Source organism: Patella vulgata, chromosome 1 (assembly GCF_932274485.2).
Source record: "Patella vulgata chromosome 1, xgPatVulg1.2, whole genome shotgun sequence".
NCBI lineage: Eukaryota > Metazoa > Mollusca > Gastropoda > Patellidae > Patella > Patella vulgata.
The window spans coordinates 1,975,754-1,999,572 of NC_065879.2; the positions used below are offsets into that span (position 1 = coordinate 1,975,754).

The 23,819-nt window shown below is 38.2% G+C and overlaps 1 protein-coding gene and 1 long non-coding RNA gene across 3 annotated transcripts; one reads left to right on the forward strand and one right to left on the reverse strand.

The window, feature by feature from the left end:
• The first annotated feature begins 2,229 nt into the window (after positions 1–2,229).
• LOC126808544 (uncharacterized) lies at positions 2,230–14,004 on the forward strand. 2 transcript variants are annotated; one of them, XM_050533382.2, is made up of 3 exons: positions 2,230–2,764; positions 9,684–9,828; positions 11,037–14,004. In XM_050533382.2, the coding sequence occupies exon 3, from the start codon at positions 11,077–11,079 to the stop codon at positions 12,211–12,213; it is 1,137 nt and encodes a 378-aa protein (XP_050389339.2). In that variant the 5' UTR covers positions 2,230–2,764; positions 9,684–9,828; positions 11,037–11,076; the 3' UTR covers positions 12,214–14,004. The 2 variants fall into 2 exon arrangements, with proteins under 2 accessions (XP_050389339.2, XP_050389338.2); XM_050533381.2 differs by lacking the exon at positions 9,684–9,828.
• Positions 14,005–15,434: 1,430 nt separating this feature from the next.
• On the reverse strand, positions 15,435–23,348 carry LOC126808578 (uncharacterized). Its single transcript, XR_007674677.2, has 5 exons — positions 22,915–23,348; positions 19,887–19,991; positions 17,434–17,507; positions 16,870–16,945; positions 15,435–16,460 (listed from the first exon to the last, which is right to left on the reverse strand). It is a non-coding gene; the product is annotated as an uncharacterized LOC126808578 (long non-coding RNA).
• Between the last annotated feature and the right edge of the window lie 471 nt (positions 23,349–23,819).

A 23,819-nucleotide genomic window follows, 5' to 3' on the forward strand; every position in this document is an offset into this window, starting at 1 on the left:
GGGGGTTGGATGGCCGAATGGTTAGCACGTGCGCGCTGAGCTGTATCATGCGGTCGGTCATTGAGTCAACTGGCGGGGTTTCGATTCCCCGGTTGTACGTGACAAAGAGTAGGTCGCCTGTCCAACCTCGTGGGTTTTCTCCGGGTCCTCCCACTGCTAAAGACCCCTACGAGCAAGCGAATTATTGAAATAATAATTATTATTGAAATAATAATAATAATAATAGTCCAGAAATGACCTAGTTTGTGTCGAGTGGATGTTAAACCCCATTTTTCTCTCTCTTTCTTTCGTGGGGTTTTACGTGCACTTCCACCAAGGGTGATATCGCAGACAAGTTCAACAGTGAATACAACCATTATAGTACATCCGGTTCATTCCCATATCGCCGACTCTCCGAGTTTTAGGGGGAAAATTTTGGGGGTGTTCTCACTTTCCCAGCAGCTATTGTTTTCCAGGTAAACTCATTGGACCAGTACTAATTAGGGTAACAATGGTGTTAAAACTATAGTCTTTTTCATATCAATATTAACCACTTTACATAAAAGTTATTTTATTAACAAATTTAGCATGTACATATATATTTTTATATCAATATTAACTACTTTACATACAAGTTATTTTATTTACAAATTTAGTATTTAACCGATTCTTTCATTGCTGATAAAAACATGTCAACTTTAATTTGGCTGGATCAGCTTGATGATTATGGATGTTTCTGTAGGTAGTAACCAGGTCATTCCTGGTATTGGAAGTAGCAGGGCATTCACGAACAGTTCGCTTCCAGTGAATGATGGCTCCTCTTCTTGTCTTAACACTAAACTTATAATTATCATAAACAAGGCTTCGAGTACCTCTCGAGTTTGGAAAGAATCTAACGTTTACCTGTGCATTAGCCATTTTGGAATGACATACAATGTGAACTTTCAACTATTTAATAAACTTTTATCATAAACAGTGTTCGTCGTAATTAAGTATAAAATTAAACTGACATATGAACGAAAAATCAGACAGTGATTTATAGTTCACACATGTCATAGATTAAATTGAACTGTTCATGCAATAATTTAAAACGTATTAAAACGTGACGTATTTCATTGCAAAGCACGTGCGAGTGTCTGCATTTTATGTTGTTTAATGGTTTCAAGCTGAAGACTTTAAGTAATATATTAAAACAACACGAGGGATTGATTTACAATCCATGGAGCTTATTAAGTGTAAGATTCCACTCAAATATTATTTCATTTAATTACACTGTCTATCGTTTAAACGAAATATATTGTTAATACGAAATATTATTTCGGTTAAACGAATTAGTTATTTCGTTAAATAGAATTAATTATTTTGTTTTAACGAACTGATTATTTCGTTTAAACGAAATATTTTACCTCGTTAAAAGGGGCTTTGTCGGAGATTAGAGAGAGAGAGAGAGAGAGAGAGAGGGGGGGGGGGGTTTATTTACCTTGTCTCATAATTTCAGCACAAAATACTGAGTCGTGCGGACGTGAACGTCAAAATTGCTTATCCGGACAGGTAACCCTTTTAAGATTTTGGGTCAATTGCTTCGTTGGGTAACCTGATAATCGATTACCGTTCCTTTAGAGGTATATACAGTGAATGGCCCATGTGATGTACTTGATAACGAAAGATAAATTTCCGCTACACGTTATTTTTATAAAATAAACGTCTGGTTTGATCCAGACACCGCATAATACAGCTTGGGACACTGGTCTCCATTTCTAGATGCAGACTGACGGGTTTAAGTTGTTTGAAAACGTATCACGAATATTGATTTAGTTGCTCGGCTCTAAGGTAAAGGATTTTAACACAAAATTACGCTGTTGGATTCTCCAAAATATAATCGGGATTGGCCCTTTAATACGTTGAAAATAAAATGTTACCCCCCCCCCCCCACCCAACAATTGTGGTATCTATCGTGCTCACAAAGTTTTCGAAATGCGACGGAGCTTGACGCAGTAACTCTAGGACTGTAGGTGGAAAATCGATAGTGTTCATTAGTTCATTACCCAGTGGAAAAATCCCAACTTTTAGAAGAAGAAAAAAAAGATATGTTAAGAACTTCAAGACCCGCCGCATTTCGAAATCGAGAGAGACGCACGAGTCGTTTAACCATTAATGTTTTGTTTAAACGAAATAAATATAAGAGTAGAATATTGCACTTAAGGGGTTCCGTAAAAATCATTTCATCTAGGTGTCGCTTCTAGGTGTAATTTCCGGAAAGTGGGCATTACCGTTTAGTGCGAAATGATAAGGCCAGCTCAATTTTTCGTCATAGGTCACAAGATGTAAATAGGACTAGCGCTAATATCAACCCTAACCCTAACCTTAATGCTTACCCTAACCCTAACCTACGATCTCGTCAACAATCACGTGCTCTAACCTTATTTAAATCTCAACGACCTTGACAAAACTTGAGCTGACCTTAACAAATGGATTTATCCGGGGATTACCCTTTTTGAGTTTTCGATCATGGAAGCAGTTATGTGATGCCGTGTCGATGTTATTCTAGAGGCTCAGGTCTAGTTAATTGGCACGACAAAGATACTAGCTATTCTAGCCGAGACAGCGGCGAGTAGAGGAGCAGAAACAACAAGACGTCTGTTGTCGTTGAAATCTTTACTTCTACTAATCAAATAACTGGCAATTAATTACGGATCGGTAAGAGAATAGGACTTGGAAGTAACGCACGGATTAGTAGGGGAACATGAACTACTGTGACACTACAGTTACAAGCGACGCCGTACAGGTAATTTAATTGTCAGTGTTTATTGAACCTTTCTCTATCGTTTTTAATGACTATTGTCTGTGCATAGTCTAAATATTAGGTTATCAATTTGGAGGTTATCAATTGTCAGTTTTATAGCCGTGTGTTGTAGACTATGACGGGATTTGCGGTTAGGGTTAAATGATAATCCCAGCTCTATTTTTCGTCATATGTCACGAGATGTAAACATGGCTAGCGCTAATCCTAACCTTAACCCTAACCCTAGACCTAGCCCCAATGCTTACCCAAACTCTATAGTCTACAATCTCCCCAACAATCACGTGCCCTAATCTTATTTGGATCTCAGTGACCATAACAAATAGATTTAGATAGAGATTTGCGGAATGACCCAGTGTGCAGTCTGTCTAAAATAGCTCTCTGTATGCTGTAAGATCTAAAATTAGCAGTGACTACTGCTATTTTTAGATGCTTATGGTGGCCCATTGTATAGGACTATCGCGTAAATGGCCGTACGTATTTAATTTTAAACCTTTACTTTATCTAGGTTTTTCCCTGTCTGTCCTCGTAGGGCGCATGCGCTGGATATCCGCGCAGTTGCCTGCATTGAGATTGCAACCCTTTGGTGGTTGGAGAGCAGGCAGGGATGAATCTTTTCAATCAATCAAATGGCTTCTCAAACCAAGAAGACTCGTGCTACCAAACGTATGTCGACCGAGGAATTAGAACCATTACCAATAAAAACTTCCCGAACCTGGCCTAGATTTCTGGTCATACAAAGTACTAACGATATCAATCTTAGTAAAACATCTCCTTTTTTGATTGCTAAAGGTCTTGCTGGCTTGGCTGGTGAGCCCAAAAGCGTCAAGAAAATGAGAAATGGTACTTTGTTAGTGGAATGTGCTAAAGAATCACATGCTACTTCATTATTAAAATCAAAGACTGTAGTTAACATTCCTATCAAAGTTGCACCGTATAACTCTCTAAATTCATCAAGAGGTGTTATTCGGTCTCAAGACTTAGAGGGCAGCTGTGAGGAAGATATGCTTGAAAATCTCGCCTCAGAAGGTGTTACATACGTCAAACGTATTTCCATCAGACGTAATGGTAACATTATCCAAACCAACAACTATACCCTGACCTTTGATAAACCAGATCTTCCTAGGATGATTAAAGCTGGTTTTCTTGCCATTCCAGTTACCCCTTACATCCCAAATCCATTGCGTTGCTTTCATTGTCAACGCTTTGGACACAGTAAAACGTGTGCAAGGGGTAAGCGATGTGTGCTCGATGTGGACAAGATGGTCACGAAAGTACATCTTGTCAACTCGACCACCATTGTATTAACTGCAAAGGGCCTCATTTTGCTTATTCTAGAGAGTGCCCAATATGAAAGAAAGAAAAACAAGTTCAGCAGGTGAAAACAGAAAAAAACATACCATATCCTGAAACAAGGAAGCTGGTAGAGGCTGCAACCCCAACATTTGCAATGTCTTTTGCAAATGCAGTGAAGCCGAAGACCACTTCCATTGCTTGCCAAACACCTGCTGAATTTCCAGCTGAGACAGAAGATTCCTCGTCTAAACAAAAACCTATTGTTCCACCTAAACCTGTAAATAAATCTCTCGGCACTCAGGCTGTTAATAAGTCTGGGGAGACTGAGATAGAGGAGATTGTGCCCCCTACTCCACCCAAAACCAATAAGATCAAGAAACATTCTGATAAAGACGTTCCTCGAAAATTAAATACCTTCCGTAGTAGGATGGGTGACGAGGATCCTGTCGGAACCTATAACATGTTCGGGATACAGGACAATCTAATGGATGTTGTTGTTGAAGTACATGACCCCAAACAACATCATAGAAGTCCTGTTAAACCTCCCTGAAAATGGCTAATTCCATTATTCAATGGAATTGTCGTGGTCTTAAACCAAATTTTAATGAAGTTCAAATCTTAATTCAAAAAATTAACCCCTTAGCTATTTGTTTACAAGAATTTTTTTTTTTTAAAGAATTCAGATGTCTTATCACTCAGACATTTTGTTGCATATCACCATTTTGCTAATGGTGATGGTAGAGCACACGGTGGTGTTTCCATTTTCCTTAATGGAAACATTCCGCAGAGTAAAGTCGCCCTCAACTCGCCTTTACAGGCAGTTGCAGTTAGGGTGACTCTACATATTCCCATCACACTTTACTCTGTATATCTTCCACCAAGTTTACATCTGAACCACAGAGGTCTTGATGACCTTATTGCGCAACTTCCTCTCCCGTTTATAATTACGGGAGATTTCAATGGTCATCATTCACTCTGGGGTAGTCCGGATGATAACCACAGAGGTAAACAAATAGCGGACTTCATTACTATTAATAATTTGTGTTTATTAAATGACGACTCGCCTACTTATCTACATCCTGCCACAGCTTCCTTTTCTTCCCTCGATCTCACCATTTGCTCTCCGGTCTTGATAGATAATAATGGTCCCTCTCCGGTTGAAAGACCTCAGAGGTGGACGTTGCATAAGGCAGATTGGGCTCTTTTTGAATCTTTGTGTCTCTTCTCTTTTGATAGAAGATGCAGATGAGCCCATGGCCTTATTCACTTCAATTCTTCAAGATGTAGCTGAGCAGGCCATTCCAAAGACCACGACTGAGCCAAACCGTTTCAATAAACCATGGTATAATAACGATTGCAAATCCGCACTTAAAGAGCGTGATCGGATTTTAAGACGCCTTGAGAATCACCCATCCATGGAGAATATTGCTGCATACCAAATGGTCCGGGCGAAGGCCCGTAGAACCATACGCCAAGCAAGGAAATCTTCATGGCAGTGTTATGTCTCAAGGATCAATTCCCGTACCACTTCCAAATCGGTATGGGATAGGATTCGTAGAATTAAAGGTAAAAGTAGTGCATTATCAGTTAACCATCTAAATGTTGATAATTCCACCCTAACAACATTTCCTGATATCGCTAATTCTCTGGCCAGTACTTTCTCCTTCAATTCATCATCCAATTTCTCCTCTGATGCCTTTCAGGGCATTAAACATCAGCAGGAGAAAAGGCGACTTAACTTCAAGTCCCGTAATGATGAATGTTATAATGTTACGTTTTCAATTGCTGAACTCCGTGATTCTCTTAAACGAGCTCGTGATACTGCAACTGGTCCAGATGAAATTCACTACCAGATTTTAAAACATTTACCTTTTTCTACCCTCTTAATACTACTAGATCTTTTTAACCGGATTTGGGTTGATGGGAATTTCCCTCCTTCGTGGCATGAAGCCATAATAATTCCCATCCCTAAACCGGGTAAAGATCCTACGAATCCTACCAATTATCGCCCGATCGCTTTAACTAGCTGCATTTGCAAAACCATGGAGAGATTGATCAATCGAAGGCTTGTTTGGTACCTTGAGTCCAACAACCTCATTACAAACCTCCAATGTGGATTTCGGTCCCAAAGGAGCACTCTTGATCATCTCGTTAGATTTGAAACGCTTGTCAGGGATGCTTTCATCAAGAAACAACATTTAGTTGCTATATTTTTTGATCTGGAGAAAGCATATGATACCACATGGAAATATGGTATCATGCGCGACCTGCATAACCTCGGTCTGCGGGGTCGCTTACCTATCTTCATTAAAAACTTCTTAGAAGATAGGTCGTTTAAGGTACGTTTGGGATCAATATTCTCTGACCCATTTCCCCAGGAAATGGGAGTTCCCCAGGGAAGTATATTGTCTCCCACACTTTTTTCTATCAAAATAAATACGATACCGACGTGCCTTAAACGCGGGGTCGACGGCTCTCTTTATGTTGATGACGTTAAGATGTGTTACGGATCGACAAGCATGCAGACAATCGAACGTCAGTTGCAGCTTTGCTTAAATTATATTCAACAATGGGCAACTGACAATGGATTTGGATTTCGATTTTCGAAATCCAAGACTGTGTGCATGCACTTCTGTCAAAGAAGGGGTTTACATCCTGATCCGGAGCTTACGCTGGATGGTAGTCCCATTCCAGTTGTAGATGAAACGAAATTCTTGGGTTTGATATTTGATAAGAAATTATCATTTATCCCTCATATAAAAACACCCAAGAAGAAATGTCTGAAAGCCCTCAACATATTGAGAGTCTTATCAAACACTGACTGGGGAGCAGACCGTAAGGTCTTGCTCAGATTATATCGAACATTAATAAGATCCAAACTCGACTATGGGTGTATTGTGTATGGGTCAGCCCGCGAGTCTTATCTCAAAGAGCTTGACACCATACACAACCAAGGACTTAGAATCAGTTTAGGAGCATTTCGCACATCTCCAGTGCAGAGTTTATACGTCGAGGCACACGAGCCCTCATTGCACGACAGACGTGATAAACTTGCACTGCAGTATGCTACAAAAATTGCATCTCTGCCTCATCATATTTCATTTAACACCATATTTAGACCCTATCATGAACATCTATATTTACTGAGAACTAATGTTATTCCATCATTCGGTATTCGCATCCAACCCCTTTTGTCAGAGGCCGGCATCAGTCATGACAGTATTGCGAATTCCCCTTTGTTTAGTTCTCCACCCTGGACTATATCGCCTCCAAAGATCGATTTAGATCTAACGAAAAACAAAAAGAAAGATACTAGTTCCACGGTGTTTCAGTCTCTCTTTCGAGAGCTGAGGTCTAAATATGGTGATTATGCTCCGATTTACACAGATGGTTCCAAGGATGGTGATCGGGTAGCTTCGGCTACTGTCACACCATCTGGAATCGTTTCTGTCAGACTTCCACCTGCTGCTTCCACATTTACTGCTGAACTTCAGGCCATCTTTCAGGCTTTGGAGTTCATTCAATCATCTTCTATTTTAAAACACGTTATATTTACTGATTCTCTGTCCTCTTTACAAGCAATAAACAATAAACAGCTTGTACACCCATTAGTAGCAGACATGTATCGTCTGCTACTATCACACGAGTTTATCGGCAAGGACACAGTCCTTTGCTGGCTCCCCAGTCACGTTGATATTAAAGGGAATGATCAGGCAGACTTAGCTACCAAGTCTGCTTTAGATCTTCCCATATCAAAATTCCTTTTATCATTCACCGATTTTAAATCCCCATTAATTCTTTTATATATGGCCGCTGGCAACGGTCTTGGGATCTTGCAGGCACAAACAAACTTCATCACATTAAGCCTCTCCTAGGAGAACCAACAGGAGCGATGAAGTTGTTTTGTGTCGCTCTCGAATTGGTCATACCTTTTTAACTCACATTTTCATTTTGAAGCGAGAGCCTCAACCAGAATGTGTTCACTGTCATGTTCCGTTGACAGTGAAACACATCTTGATTGAGTGCAAACATCTCAAGTATATTAGATCTAAATACTACCGTTGCCAGTCAGTACGTCAGCTATTTGCTCAACCGGAGCTATATGATAAAGTGCTAACATTTTTAAAAGTGACAAACTTTTATTCTCAATTTTAATTGTATATATTTAATCATGTATATCGTTTTTAAATATTTATATATGTAAAAGATTTGTTATATTTATTTTTAATTAATACATTTTCTGTGATATTTGCTTTTATTTACATATATAAATTCATTTATGTGATATTGTTTTAATTTGTCTCTTTAGATTCACCATATGTTTGGCGCAATATAGCCCGGTTGGAGCTCACGTGCCATTAAACAACATTTCATTTCATTTTATTTTATTGTCCATTTAACTATGCTTGAATCATTGGTAACTATATATTATCAATCTGTTTCACAGAGAATTACGAGTCTAGTAATACATCTCTGTCAAAGATGACTGCCTTAACACGTGCCGTCACAGCACACGGCGTCAATCATTGGCAGAATGGCGCGTGCATTGTTTACATAAGACGTTACTGCTTCGGGCGGAATGCTGCCTTTTAGTCATTTAAATACCCATTTTCACTAAATAGGAAATAATTTTTACCTACAAATACGTCAAACGCCTTTATTTATTTTTCCAATTCATAAATAAAATGTTTTAGAATTTAATTTTTCGCAGGAAAAAAGTTAATATTTGTGGCTCTTTAAGTCGCATCAATGTCATCCTTATCAGTGATTGTAGAGGCCTAGCGAAATGATCAGTGTGATATATAATGTGTTATCATTATACTCAAACTGAGTCATAGGCGTAGGAGCCGGGGGTGGGCAAAATTTATTTTCGGGCAATGAAAAATTCGACGACCTTTTTTTTCTATTAATGTTTGGAGAAAAAATATAACTAACTTATTTCTATGAGATCCACACTGCCCGAAAAGTATTTTCTCGTCTTTTTCTTGTCCACTGCATGCCCGAAAATATGCCCGAAGCTCTCTTATGATAGGTATGCCCGAAAAAACGGTATTGATTTCGGGCAATTTTCTCTTATGCCCCCCCCCCCTGAATTACTTTGAGCTCCTACGCCTATGCACTGAGTAAACAATTAAGCCAGGGTGTCATAATTGTCTGTTATTATTGTTGGAGGCACCTTTCACATTTTTCTCATATGTAAATTTGTATGCTTGATTGTTATCCATAGAACTGTGGTGTGTTATATAATGTTCAGTCGCTAAATGCCATTCTAAGAATACAAGTTAAACATGGTGTAAATATGTCTAGTATTTTGGTGTCTCTCGTATCAATAAGGATTCCTATAAATTAATTTCAGTAACATGCAGGACGGAGGGCCTGGCAAGGATGAGACGAAAAACCGAGGTCCCGTGTACACATTGGCGTGCACGTATAAATTCCTTGACAGTTGGAATTCGATATAAGAGTAGGCCGTAGTGCCGCTGTCCGGGCAAAATTTCCCTCATAGCACACTGTATGGCGTATGCCCGTCTTCATTAGCCCAGTTCGGAGCAAAACAGTAGGACGTTAAACCCCATTTCATTTTATTTCATTTCATTTTCAATTTCAGTAACGCGCAAGGTGCGTTTGCCGTATCCATAGTTGTAACAATTTAAAGGACGTTGGTGTCAGCCAATATTATGTGATAGAACTGGTTAAATGTATTCCAAATATAATTCTATCATAGTGTATTGCAATTTATTTTATTAAAGGAGGCAAGTTTTTTTTTTAACTCAATATCACCCAATTGGCCAATTTAATTCAGTATTGATGTTGTTGTCTTACCTTGAAAAGATGGGCTTCTAATATTTAAAACACTGTGAAAATTTTAAAATTGACGCACGAATTGCGCGCCAGAATGCTTTCGAGTGCCATTTATAATGAATATATTCAAAAATTCGATTCCAATCCCTCCCAAAACATTGTATTCGTGAGGAAATACCCAAAGCTATACAAAAATCTATTTAAGGATTATCCCCTGCCCACTTCTTTTTCCATAGTTTAGTCTCAGAATCTGTCTCTAATCCTGTGCGCGCTCCATGGGCGTATTTCAGGGAATCCGGTATTTTTCTCTAGTTCGATACCAAAATTGCAAGTCGATAAGTAATTTTGTGGGAATGCATCTTTAATAAAAAAGAGTTTTAAATTTTATTATGGCTGTCATCTTGAATCATTTTTTCGCTAGGCTAACCCCTATGTCTACCAATATCTCAGCTTATAAACAACTTAAACATCATTCAAGAGCTAAATCTGCCTATTGCAGGTCTTTCTGTAGGCCTGAAATGTTACATAAACTATTAATTAGACATTAATTAACAAAACAAGAACATAATCAACTCTCGATGGCATCGGAAACTCGAGATTTTATCTTGATTAGAACAGTTCGCCATTTAAACATATATTATCCAAGAGCTAAATCTGTCTATTGCAGGTCTTTCTTTAGGCCTGAAATCTTATCTAAATTATTGATTAGACATTAATTAACTTATCCAGACCATAATCAACTCTTGATGTCGTCGCTAACCTGCGATATTTACTGGATTAGAGCCCGGCCTGCTGCTGCTGATTAAATAAAAAAAATGGATAATCGAGACTATGTCTTTTATCGTACCGACTATAGTAATGATGATCGAGGCTAGGCCCAAAATTGAATCACTAAATACTAGGTTCAGGGTTGATCAATTTGACTGAAATCTTCACCAAATTCCCTTTACATTATCTAGTTTTTAACTTTTATAGCGAGAACTGTCAGCTCTTTATCTAATAACGCATACTGTATCTTTAAATCAATCTATCAAACTGGCTGAAAAATAATTTACATTTTTCTTGCTTTGTATTTCGAGCGGGAATTTTCAGACAACACTTTTAGCGTTCATTTGTCACATCTTGGGGTTTAATTTGTATACTTGAATTTTTTTTTCAGATCAAAACGTGACGAAGCGACATTAACCAGTTCCCTTAATATGTCAGCAAGCAGTGTATTAACCGAAACACAACGAAGCTCTTTTCGGGAAGCACTCCGATGTGGCACAGAGGAATCATGTACGAAAAACCCAGGCCACGGTCTATTTTTTAACTTCTCTAGCCTTACCATGACGGATATTCCCGAACAGATCCGGAATACAAATATGCTTAATTTCATTAAACTGGTGGGAAAGAGAACCGTGCATATCGAACTTCTTCAGCATAACGAACTAGGGGATCACTGCGGGACAGGCTTTGTCATAAAATTCTGGAATCAGTTTTATCTTTGTACCAACCATCATGTTATAAATTCGTCACATCAGATTAAATCATGTAAAATACGATTCCAATATGACAGAAACGACAGAGAAGGCATTTTGGAAACTAAATGGACAGCTTTAGTTTCCGAAGATACAGACCAAGATATCAGTATATCTACATTCGAAATGACTACACAAATCGAAGAATTTCTTTCGGAATTGGAGATTTGTGAGGTTAGCGACTTTATTGCGAAAACGCAGCTTTTTTACATGGAGAAGACATTTGATTTTGATGCTTATGTCATAAAAGTGGTAGATCGCTACTTCTTGGAATTGCTTGACGACAATGACGAGTTAACGGATATTGATTTGAAAAGCGCTCGTTGTCAAGTTACATTTTCTCGAGGGGAAAAGAAAACTTTTGATGCAGAGCTCTGTAAGACGAATAATAAAAAATATATCAAATGTCCAGACTACAATTTGATTCCTGATTACATTCGGTCTGTCTTTAATAGATATGAACAATTGGGTGCTTATGACGAAAGTCGCCCCATCCCATGTTTCGTAGTTTCCCACCCACACGGTAAAGAGAAGAGGGTATCATTTGGAAACTTTCGCCCATATATTCATAAAACTTCTGAGGGTAAACCAATTATTTGCCACACGGCCCCAACTTGCCAGGGGTCCAGTGGTGCCGCCGTCTTCCCCATCGGTGTTAGGGAGTTACAATTTCGTTGTCTGGTACATAGTCATCGCGAGCCCAGTTTCTCTCATTACCCGGGCGAATTTACAACAAATAATTTTAATATTATACAAGGGGGTTGTTATAAACAGTTTATGAAACTTAAAAAATCTATTAAACTACAATTAAAATGACTACGGGTAATAAACTCAATCATTATTTTTATTATGGAGAAATACTAAAGTATAAAACAACATGATATTTACATCATGAACATAATTACGGGTATATATTTGATAATTTACTGTTAAAATGTCCATGGCTTTCATATTTTATTGATGGACACTGTTAAAATGTCCATGGCTTTCATATTTTATTGATGGACACTGTTGAACTGTTCATGACTTTCATATTTTATTGATGGACACTGTTGAACTTTTGAAATGTTTATGGCTTTCATATTTTATTGATGGACACTGTCTACTGTTGAAATGTTCATGACTTTCATATTTTATTGATGGACACTGTTGAATTGTTTATGACTTTTATATTTTATTGATGGAAACTCTCTACTGTTGAAATGTTCATGACTTTTATATTTTATTGATGGAAACTCTCTACTGTTGAAATGTTCATGACTTTCATATTTTATTGATGGACACTGTCTACTGTTGAAATGTTTATGGCTTGCATATTTTTTATTGAGTGAATACACAGTATAATGTCCTAACCTTATTTACATCTCAGCGACCTTGACAAAACTTGAGCCGACCTTAACAAATAGATTAAGCCCCAGTCACTGGGTTAAATTGGTACCCTTCGTAAACGAGAAAACACTTGGCTGTAGCTGCGTACGTTGAGAAAGACTGTCACAGGTCGCTGAGATGTAAATAAGGTTAAGGCACGTGATTGTTTTCGAGATTGTAGGTTAAGCATTGGGGCTAGGTCCAGGGTTAGGGTTGGGGTTGGCGCTAGCCCTGTTTACATCTCGTGACCTTTGACCAAGCTTGAAGTTGGCCTTATTAAACAGATCTAACCACAGTGGATTACAGTTACTCCTATATCATCACAAGTACATCAGGTAGAGCATAAACTGAACTATTTCATGACAAGATATGCCATTCATTACAATATCTCACCAAGCCTTCTTTCTAATTTGTTTTTCATGTCCATATCATATTTGTATTATTTATTGCGCCTTGAAAATACATGTTTCCTACAATAATCATATTTATACCAATCTCATTAATATTCAGATCCATATTTGGTTTCGTTTTTTTATACTTTCGATAGCTTACACTACATGAAGGTCTGGCCGATTGTACTGAAAGGTCGCGTCAGGGTCATACGAACGGCTTTTGACCCCATGACGTCAGAAATTTGATTAACCAATCACTTGCCGTAACAGACCGTTTCATTAGCTAATCCCTCACATCATCCAGAATGCATGTTATATAACAACTCTTCCATATCCTAGTGTAGTAAAGACAAGTAAAACGAAATTTTGAACTATAAAAAAAAAATAGAATCTGTCTTTTAATCAGATTGTAATTGTACAAAATGGCTGACATAATGATGGCATAATTTCATGTCAAAGGGTGATATAAATATACATCTTTAGTTTTTATTGTTATTTTCTTTGAACAGCTTTTATATTGTTTAGTTTTTGTTTATTATTATTTCGGATATCATTACCAGTAAGTATTTTTTTGGATACATTGTTCATATTTTACACATGCCCGTCCAATAGTTACCCCCCCCCCCATTAATACCATTTTTATAAATTAAATGAAATGAAATGGGGTTTAACGAAGACGGGCATACGCCATACAGGGTGCTATGATGGAAATTTTGCCCGGACAGCGACACTACGGTATACTCTTTTTATTGTTGTGTCTGTGAAAATAAAGCTTCAGTATTTATAATTATAACAAGCAATATTTTTATATTATTATCCCACCGCCTTGCATATATTTTATTTTTTATCTAAAATATGCAAATAAAATTTGTTTTTCATAATAATTCAATGGCGTTTATCATTAGTAAGACCTTGTGTTAATATATGTAATGATGAATTGTTTTAATGACATTTAGTAATTGAACTGGAATATACAGGTGACATTTCTATGGAATACAATTACTGCTTATTACTGAGTGACGTAATTGTATTCCATAGAAATGTCACCTGTATATGTAATGATGGTCCAACTAGATCATAAGGTCTGTCATTGAGGCACGTGGCGTGGTATCGATCCATAACGTGAAGTATTGTTTATGGTGGCATGTCTAACCTTGTGGGTTTACACCGGGTCCTCTGGTTTACCAAAATGAAATGACACGAGGTTTAATGTCCTACTGTTCTGCTCCGACTGGGCTCATGAATACGAGCATACGCCATACAGTGTGCTATGAGGGAAATTTTGCCCGGACAGCGGCGCTACGGCATATACTCTTATATTGATTTTCAACGTGCACCCGAATATGTACAACCCGAACGCCTAGACAGCTGTCCGGCACCACTGACAAGGGGAAACACCGTCGGAAAATCCCAATGAACTTTCTCGGCCAACACCGATCTGTTTTACCATGTTAGTCCCAAAATGACACATGTTAACCCCCCCCCCTCCTCTCAGTCATGTCCAACCTCGTGGGTTTTCTCCGGTGCTTCCGGTTTCCTCCCACTGGTAATGACCCCTACCCCAATCTCTCACCACATTATTTAAACAGGTACTCAATCATCAGAATCTCCGACCTAAAACTTCACTCAAAATCTGGCTAATATCGTACTAATTGGTCACGTTAAATATACGATTATTACTATGGTAACGGTGACTCTTTATAATCCTACCTTATTAATGATATTATCAGTGAACATACAAGTCATGTAATCAGACATGTTTCACTGGCCACTTTGATTTTCCAAAGCTTTGTACAGGATGACGCACAGGTAAGAATTATTGGCAGGTTCCCACTGTCGGGCGATAGGGTTGTCCCTATTGAGTCCACGATCTGGTACACGGAGATACGTTTCGATACGAACAACACGATTGCCGGGACAGTGACGCTACAGCCTACTGTTATATCGAATTCCAATTGCCAAGGGATCTTTTACGTGCATACTAATGTTTACACGGTTCCTCAGATTTCCGTCTCATCCGAACGACTATACGTCGTCCTCTGCCAGACCCTCTGTCTTGTACCACTGACACGGAGGAGCCACGCCCGAATTCCGAGGAACTTTCTCGGCCAACACGGAACCTTCAGGTTAGCGAGCCAACGTCTTACTCACTGAGCCACCACGGACCCCCCCTCCCTCTAGTCTGTATTTTTGGCAAATTATCTACCGCCCCTCCACCCTTTATTTGTCTAGCTATAATTTAGATCGACCATATTGAAAACTCCTTAAAATATGTAATTCATGAAAGCAAAATATAAAAATTATTTATATAATTCAAGATAAATAAAACAAATAAAGATTTGTACATAATAAATTACTTATTTTACATTTTTTCTCTTTTTGAAATTATTTCAGTATTTTAAAGGTTTAAGCATGTTGTTTGTTCAATTCAACAGTGAATTCATAAACATATGGACTAAAACATACTTAATATGGTGCACGAGCAATGAGTTAAACATACATTATGCAAGAGATAAATCTACCTACTGCAAGTCTTTGTCTAGGTCTGAAATGTTATAGAAACTATTAATTAGACATTTGTTAACATGGAAAGACCATAATCAACTCTGGATGACGTCTTATATGTATCCGATTTTCTATGGATTTGAATCCGATCTGCTGATCAACGACCGTTGATGATTAAACACAAAACTGGATAATCGAAAATTTTATTAATTATCGCGACCGCGGTAACAATGACAATCTAGGCTATAGTGATGTTAAAATAAGGTTTTCTCGACTAAGAGTGGATCGATTTGACTAAAATTTTCAGCATATTCCCATTACATCATATAGATTTTAACTATTATAGTGAGAACTGCCATCTTTTTATCTAATCTTCCATAATGCATGTTTAAAAGGCGCCACCATATCGTCTATTCATTTAAGTTATATATAATTTTCTGCTGCTGTGAAATATTTAAATGGAACTATGTAACTGTGGTGTGTTGCAAACCGGTGCAGTGGGTCATTTTGTAGTTGTTGGCTGTTATCTTCATTAGAATATTAAGTGCTCGGGTCTTTTACAATTTGTCTGGACACATAAAAATTGCGGCCATAAAAAAAATAACGAACTAACTCTAATGGGCCTTTAGTTTTATCCTTATTCACTTTTGTAAAGCAAGAAAAATCTACAAAAATATCTGAGAACCAAGTTGACCAAATATTATATTGAGTGATGCTGAATTCGCTTTAAATCACAAGTATTTCAAACTTTCTTCAATTTCTACGTTTTTTCTTTAACTAAGGGTTGTCAGTAATACACTGGAAAAAAATAAAGAAAATTTGTTACAGTAATGGTGAGAGAGAGAGAGAAATGGGGTTTACGTCCACTCGACACAAACTAGGTCATTTCGGGTCTAACATATGGTTTAATTTTATTTACATAATTCGCTTGCGCGTAGGGGTCTTTAGCAGTGGGAAGAAACCGGAGGACCCGGAGAAAACCCACGAGGTTGGACAGGCGGCCCTACTCCTTGCCACGTACAACCGGGGATTCGAAACCACGCCAGTCGACTCAATGACAGACTTTATGATACAGCGCGCGCACGCTAACCATTCAGCCACCCCCCCCCCCCAGACAGTTACAAGTGACAGCTATTTTGTCCAATGTACCGTGATTGACGTATATCAGAAATATATCGTGTACTTAGGTAATGATGGTACCACTCACCAGTACGATCCAAACGATAACCCAGGGCCAGAAAAACAGACTGATACAAAAATGTAGCACATGGTTTACTCCCTGTCTGTAAAAAAGATAAAATATAAATTTTACAGTAGACGTTATAGAAATAAATAAAATGTCTTTAAAGATACATTATGGGAGATCAGATAAAGAGCTGACAGTTCTCACTATAATAGTTAAAAACTAGATAATGTAAAGGCAATTTGCTGAAAATTTCAGTCAAATTGATCCACTCTGAACCGAGAATTAAGAAATTGAAATTTTGGCCTAGTCTCGATCATCATTACTAAAGTCTGTACGATAAAAAAAACAGGCTCGATCATCCATTTCATGATTAAATTATGAACTAAATTTTCATCCTCCTGGGTCAGTGCTTATGTGGAGACTCAACCTTTCCCCCAAATTCTTAAACCTAACCTACAATTTCGCCAACAATCACGTGCCCTAACCTTATTTACATCTCAGCGACCTTGACAAAAATTGAGCTAGCCCTAACAAATCGATATAGCTGTTGATCTTGGTAATGCTGTAGTAAACTATAATATTAACCTCTCTACAATAACTGTATGTTGATGACTTGGCTGACCAACTACAACCACATTACTACCACCATGGTGTCCATGCTGTAATATAAAGTTAGAGAAGAATTGAATACAAATATTAATCTTTGAACAATTATTGTTTGTTTGTTGACTTATGACAACTACATCACTGGCATAGGTTAATTGCTGAAATATAAATGAAATGAAATGAAATGGGGTTTAACGTCCTACTGTTCTGCTCCTAACCTGGGCTAATGAAGACGGGCATACGCCATACAGTGTGCTATGAGGGAAATTTTGCCCGGGCAGCGGCACTATCGCCTACTCTTATATCGAATTCCAACTGCCAAGGGATCTTTTACGTGCATTCCAATGTATACACGGGACCTCGGTTTTTCGTCTCATCCGAAGGACTAGACAGCTGTCCTTGTCAGGCCCTCCGTCCTGCATCACTGACAAGGGGGAACCACGCCGGAATGCTGAAATATAAAGTCAAATTAATTTAAGATAGATAGTTAAAGCTACAATATGGGAGATTAGATAAAGAGTTGGCAGTTCTTCCTATAATAGTTAAAAACTTGATAATGTAAAGGGAATTTGCTGAGAATTTCCGTCAAATTGATCCACTCTGAACCGAGAATTCAGCGACTGAATTTTTAAGCCTAGCCTCGATCATCATTACTAAAGTCGGTACGATAAAAAAAAAACTTAGTCTCGATTATCCACTTTGTGATTTAATCATCAATGAGCGTTGAGCATCGGATCGAATTAGAATCCAGTAAATATCGCAGGCTAGCGATGACATCGAGAGTTGATTATGGTCTGGATAAGTTAATTAATGTCTAAATAATAATTTAGATAACATTTCAGGCCTAAAGAAAGACTTGCAATAGACAGATTTATCTCTTGCATAATGTATGTTTAATTAGAGAGTTGAGCCGAGTGATTGAAATCGACAGTACTATATTTTAAAATATACCGTCACAAAACCCAAACAGCTATAGAACTCCACAGAGCAGTGAAGGCGTTCAGCCTATCTAGGATACATTCATATGACTGAATAGCCCCTTACGGCTTACCCTATCTGTTGTCTCTCGTACAAGCGTTGTCCTGCAAATCGTGATATGTGGTGCGGCATATTGAATATAATATCAACATCATCACAATGAACAGCGGTGAATATTCGCTAGGCCGCTACAATCACTGATAAGGATGACATCAATGCGACTTAATAAGTCTCAAATATTAACTTCTTTCCACCGACAAATTAAATTTTAAAACATTTTTTGGGGGTGTATTAGAAAAATAAATAAAGACGTTTGACGTAAGTTAAAATTATTTCCTATTTAGTGTAAATGGGTATTAAAATGACTAAAAGGCAGCATTCTGCCCGAAGCAGTAACGTCTTATGTAAACAATGCACGCGCCATTCAGCCAATAATTGACGCCGCGTGCTGTGACGACACGTGTTAAAGGCAGTCATCTTTTACAGAGATATTAGAGGACTCGTAATTCTCTGTGAAACAGATTGCAATATCTCAGGTTAAGTGAATACACGACTTGAAATGACAATCTCAGCGATGGATTAATTAATCAGATTCAAATCTAACGTCCACTCGACACAAACCAGGTCATTTCGGGACTAAAATATGGTTCAATTTTATTTCATAATTTTGCATGCGCGTAGGGGTCTTTACTAGTGGGTGGAAACCGGAGGAACCCCGGAGAAAAGCTACGAGGTTGGACAGGCGATGATACTTCTTGTCACGTACAACTGGGTAATCGAAACCACGCCCGTTGACTCAATGACATACCATATGATACAACGCGCGCGAGCTAACCATTTGGCCATCACCCCCCCCCCCCCCTTCCTGCACACCCAAAGCTATAATGCTTCTGTAACATATAATACTTGTCATCGTTTGGGTGATCATTATATCACAGCAGGTCACATATAGCCCATTCAGACGCTTAAGTTTAACTGGTTTAAAAACCCCGGGGATCGTTAAACCAGTTTAATTTAAGCGTCTGAACGCAAATATGGGGCAAATAAACCAGTTTAAAAACACCAGCTCGCGATCTGTCTTCGAGAAGGTTTTTTATTTTAAACCTGTGCATCTGGGCCGTCTGAAAGGGTTGTTTTAAAAATCCCAGCCCCAGCTCTCCTCGAGCATGCACAGTACGCAGTAAGTTACATTCCTGGGAAAATATCGGCGTCATGCAGTGCCAGTGTTATCGAAAGCGTGCCAGAACCAAATAAAGAATATGAAGCTACCCATGCGTAGTTAAACTAACCTTCGACCGAAGAATTCAGAATAGTTAAATTGGCTTGGATAATAGTATTTTTGAACGCATCACTATCCTGTCTTAAAAAAAACCCAGCGATTTTGAACTGGTTTGAAAATAAGCGTCTGAACGGTATAATAGTTGATAATAATATGCATTTTATAATTTACTTACCTGCTGGTCATAGCCATACCCCGGTGGAGGACCTCCATATTGATTCTGAGGAGGTGGGTAAGCTCCTGCTGGAGGAGGGGGGTAACCTTGACCTTGACCTTGAAACTGTAATAGACAAAAAAAGAGAAAGATTCTTATGAATATTAATTCAATTTCCTTAGTATTAAAAAAATATGTTTGCATTTGGATAACAGATATATCATGTTTTTTCGAGGCGTGGCAAATGAGCGGCAAAGATTCTCGGACAGAATGTCCCCGGTTTGAATTCCGGTGTTGACTCGCCAGAGGTCCCATCTGTGAGCCTGGCAAAGAAAGTGTGTTTACGCGTCCAGAAGGATCGGAAACTCGTTTTACATTCGTGAAAATAGATTAAGGTGGATGGGACACAGATTTCGAGATAGGATTTTGCCAGGGTGGTGGTTCTTGGAATGCATATGTCTCTGTTACCAGGTGGTTGATGTTCTTGGATAGTATCAAGGTATCATGCACGCGTTGTCTAGATTTTTTGGGTAAGAATAGCTTTTATTTTAAAGTGTATAACAATGCACCAATTATTGACGGATGTTACGTAGGAAATGAAAAGAACTCGGGGTTAAAGTCCACCCCAATCGGCATAATGATGACGGGCATACACCATAGTGTGCTATGAGGGAAATTTTGCCCGGGCCGCGGAACTACGGCCTACTCTTATATCGAATTCCAACTGTCAAGGGATCTTTTACGTGCACACCAATGTGTACACGGGACCTCAGTTTTTCGTCCTGTCCGAACGACTAGACAACTGTCCTTGTCAGGCCCTCCATCCTGCATCATTGACAAGTAAAGGTGGAACCACGCCGGAAAATCGGGATGAACTTTCTCGGCCAATGAAGGGATCGAATACCCGACCTCCAGGCTAGCGAGCCAGCGTCTTACTCACTTAGCCACGGAACCACTGCCAACATCGGAATGGTTAGTGATTCAGTGCCTTACTAATTGAAGGACCGTGGCTCTACCTGTTGCCCATTCCCTCATTGTTTTAAAAGATCCCATGTATATCGACATGAATCAGAATACTGGTAAGGGGGGCGTATCTGACCTCCATAATATAAAATACTTCAATATGTTATCACTTGAAGATAACACTTCGGGTTAAATTACATTACAATGCGAAATCATTGTCCATATGAACTGGCAGTCTACTTAAAGGACAATATTGGTATCAGTCATTATCACATATGTGACAGAACCGGTTAAACGCGTTCCAGATATAATTTTAACACACAGATCATTGCTACGGGAGATGCGTTATGAAGCTTTGGAGAAAGGAAGTGACGAACGCAAAAGCAAAACACGAGTTATCCTTCTATATAACTAACTAAAGAGACGAGTGATAACAGATACATGGGCGAATTTCTGCTCACTAATAATTCCTTCGGAAACCAAAAGACACCAATATTGTCCTTTAAAATCTGTTGAGATATTATGCCATGTCCCTAATGTAGTTTACTACAAGATATCGTAAAAAATATTATTTTAATGCCTAGTGCCCTTAAGTATTTTATGAACTCTTAATATTGGTCACACTTGAATAATTTGTCAGAATTCCAAGTCAAACTGTTACATCGGATTAAGACATTTTGGGAACAACTTAAAAACAATCCAATCAAAACTAATTGTTTGAAATAAAACAAAGACGTGGGATCAGTTTGGGGGGGGGGGGGGGTGTTCTCACTTAGCCGACAGGCTTTGATGTCAAATTTTGCCGCTAATCCAGAGTTAATCCTAGAACAATGGTGTTATAAACTATAGTCCATATCTTTTTTAAGACTAAAACTGTATTGATTTTAACAAATTTAACTTTTATTAAATAACATTAAATAGCTTACACATATAAAAATATATTGATTTTAACAAATTTAATATTTATTAAATAACATTAAATGATTTACACATATAAAAATGCATTACAATTTACACATTTAACTTTTATTAAATAGCATTATTTAATTTATAAATTAACTGCCTTACAACATAACAATCATTTTACAGCCCCACTAAATAGGAAATATTTGTTCCATACCGATTTACACTTAAAGAGCCATTTAATAACTGTGTTTTCAAATGTTCAATTCTTGTACCAAGTTGTCGATATTTCTTAACTCGAGGCCTTTTGGTACCACCAAATAATATCTGTGAAATGGTGATTTCGACATAGGATTGTTCTTGTTTTATTAAGTTAATGAACTTGTAAGAGGGATTAAGAGCTCATTAACGCTGAACACTAGTGAACAGTTCTTGAGTGACTACTTTTAAACAGACTATAGTTTTAAGATCAATCAAAGGATTAACAGTCTGCCGGCTAAGTGGGAACACACCGTTTGGGGATCGGATAAGGACAGATTTGTTTACCTTATTCACAGTGGATAGAAGAGGGCACATGAATTACCATTCGACTCGGCACAAACTAGGTCATATTGGGACTAACATATGGTTCAATTTTATTTCAATAATTCGCTTACGCTTAGGGGTCTTTAGCAGTGGGTGGAAAGGGGAGAAAACCCACGAGATTGGACTGGCGGCCCTACTCCTCGTCACGTACAAGCCACGCCACTTGACTCAATGACAGACCGTGTGATGAAACGCGCACGCGTTAACCATTCGCCCCCCCCCCCGAAGGTTCTATGGAGAATGCAATTTATTTTCTAACTTTCTATTTCTATACTCAAGGCATTTAATTTGACATTATACTTGGCATGTATTTGGTATTTACATATTTCTTGAGTTATTATTATTATTGTTCGAATTGCTTCCTTACACATGAGTGTTTCTAAGCACAATCCCGCCTCCTGCTCATCAGAAAACTAAAATATTGTCAAGTAGCCGACGAGATGGATTGTAGTGTGAAATCCGCGTGATCTGGTGCACACGTTTCACTTTTAAATCCATTGGAAATTATTGGTTAACTGGAAAATATATGTCTTAAATGGACGCGAACTTTAATATCCAAATACAAAAAAATACCAAAAATAGGATTACATCTACTTACCTTTGGATCCATGTTTTAAAAAGAATATTAACTATACGACTTTGATGACTCTACGAAACTCAACCCACACTGTTTTATCGGGGGGTGTCAGTGATCAATATACAGAATAGATGTTGCTCAATATTCGCTGAACTTTGACCCATGAATATATTTAGAAATTTGTAATTTTCGCTGGACTTGACGTCTGTGTATTTCGCAAGCGATCACGATGTGATGATATAGATATCATATGATAACACCCGATAACAAACGTCACCATGAGATTAGTTTCAATTATTTGATAACACCCCCCCCTCCCTCCGGTACCTTCCTCACACGTTTGGGTCGTTATTTACAAAGATAGTGTCCATCCCGATTTTCCGGCGTGGTTCTCCCTTGTCAGTGATGCAGGACGGAGGGGCTGACAAGGACAGCTGTCTAGTCGTTCGGATGGGACGAAAAACCGAGGTCCCGTGTACACATTGGCGTGCACGTAAAAGATCCCTTGGCAGTTGGAATTCGATATAAGAGTAGGCACTAGTGCCGCTGTCCGGGCAAAATTTCCCTCATAGCACACTGTATGGCGTATGCCCGTCTTCATTAACCCAGGTTAGGAGCTGAACAGTAGGACGTTAAACTCCATTTCATTTCATTTCATTTCATTACAAAGATAGATTGCTGGACAACGATGAAGCAATCTAACATGATATATATAGATTAAGCGGAAAGTGTTAATTGTGCAATATTAAACATACTAAATCTGCCTATTGCAGGTCTTTCTTTAGGTCTGAAATGTTATCTAAATTATTAATTAGACATTAACATAAAACATTACAAGACTATAATCAACTCTAGATGGCATCGGATACTCGAGATTTTAACTAAAATTTAATTTAAAAATGGGAAAGTGAGGCTTAGTTCGAATA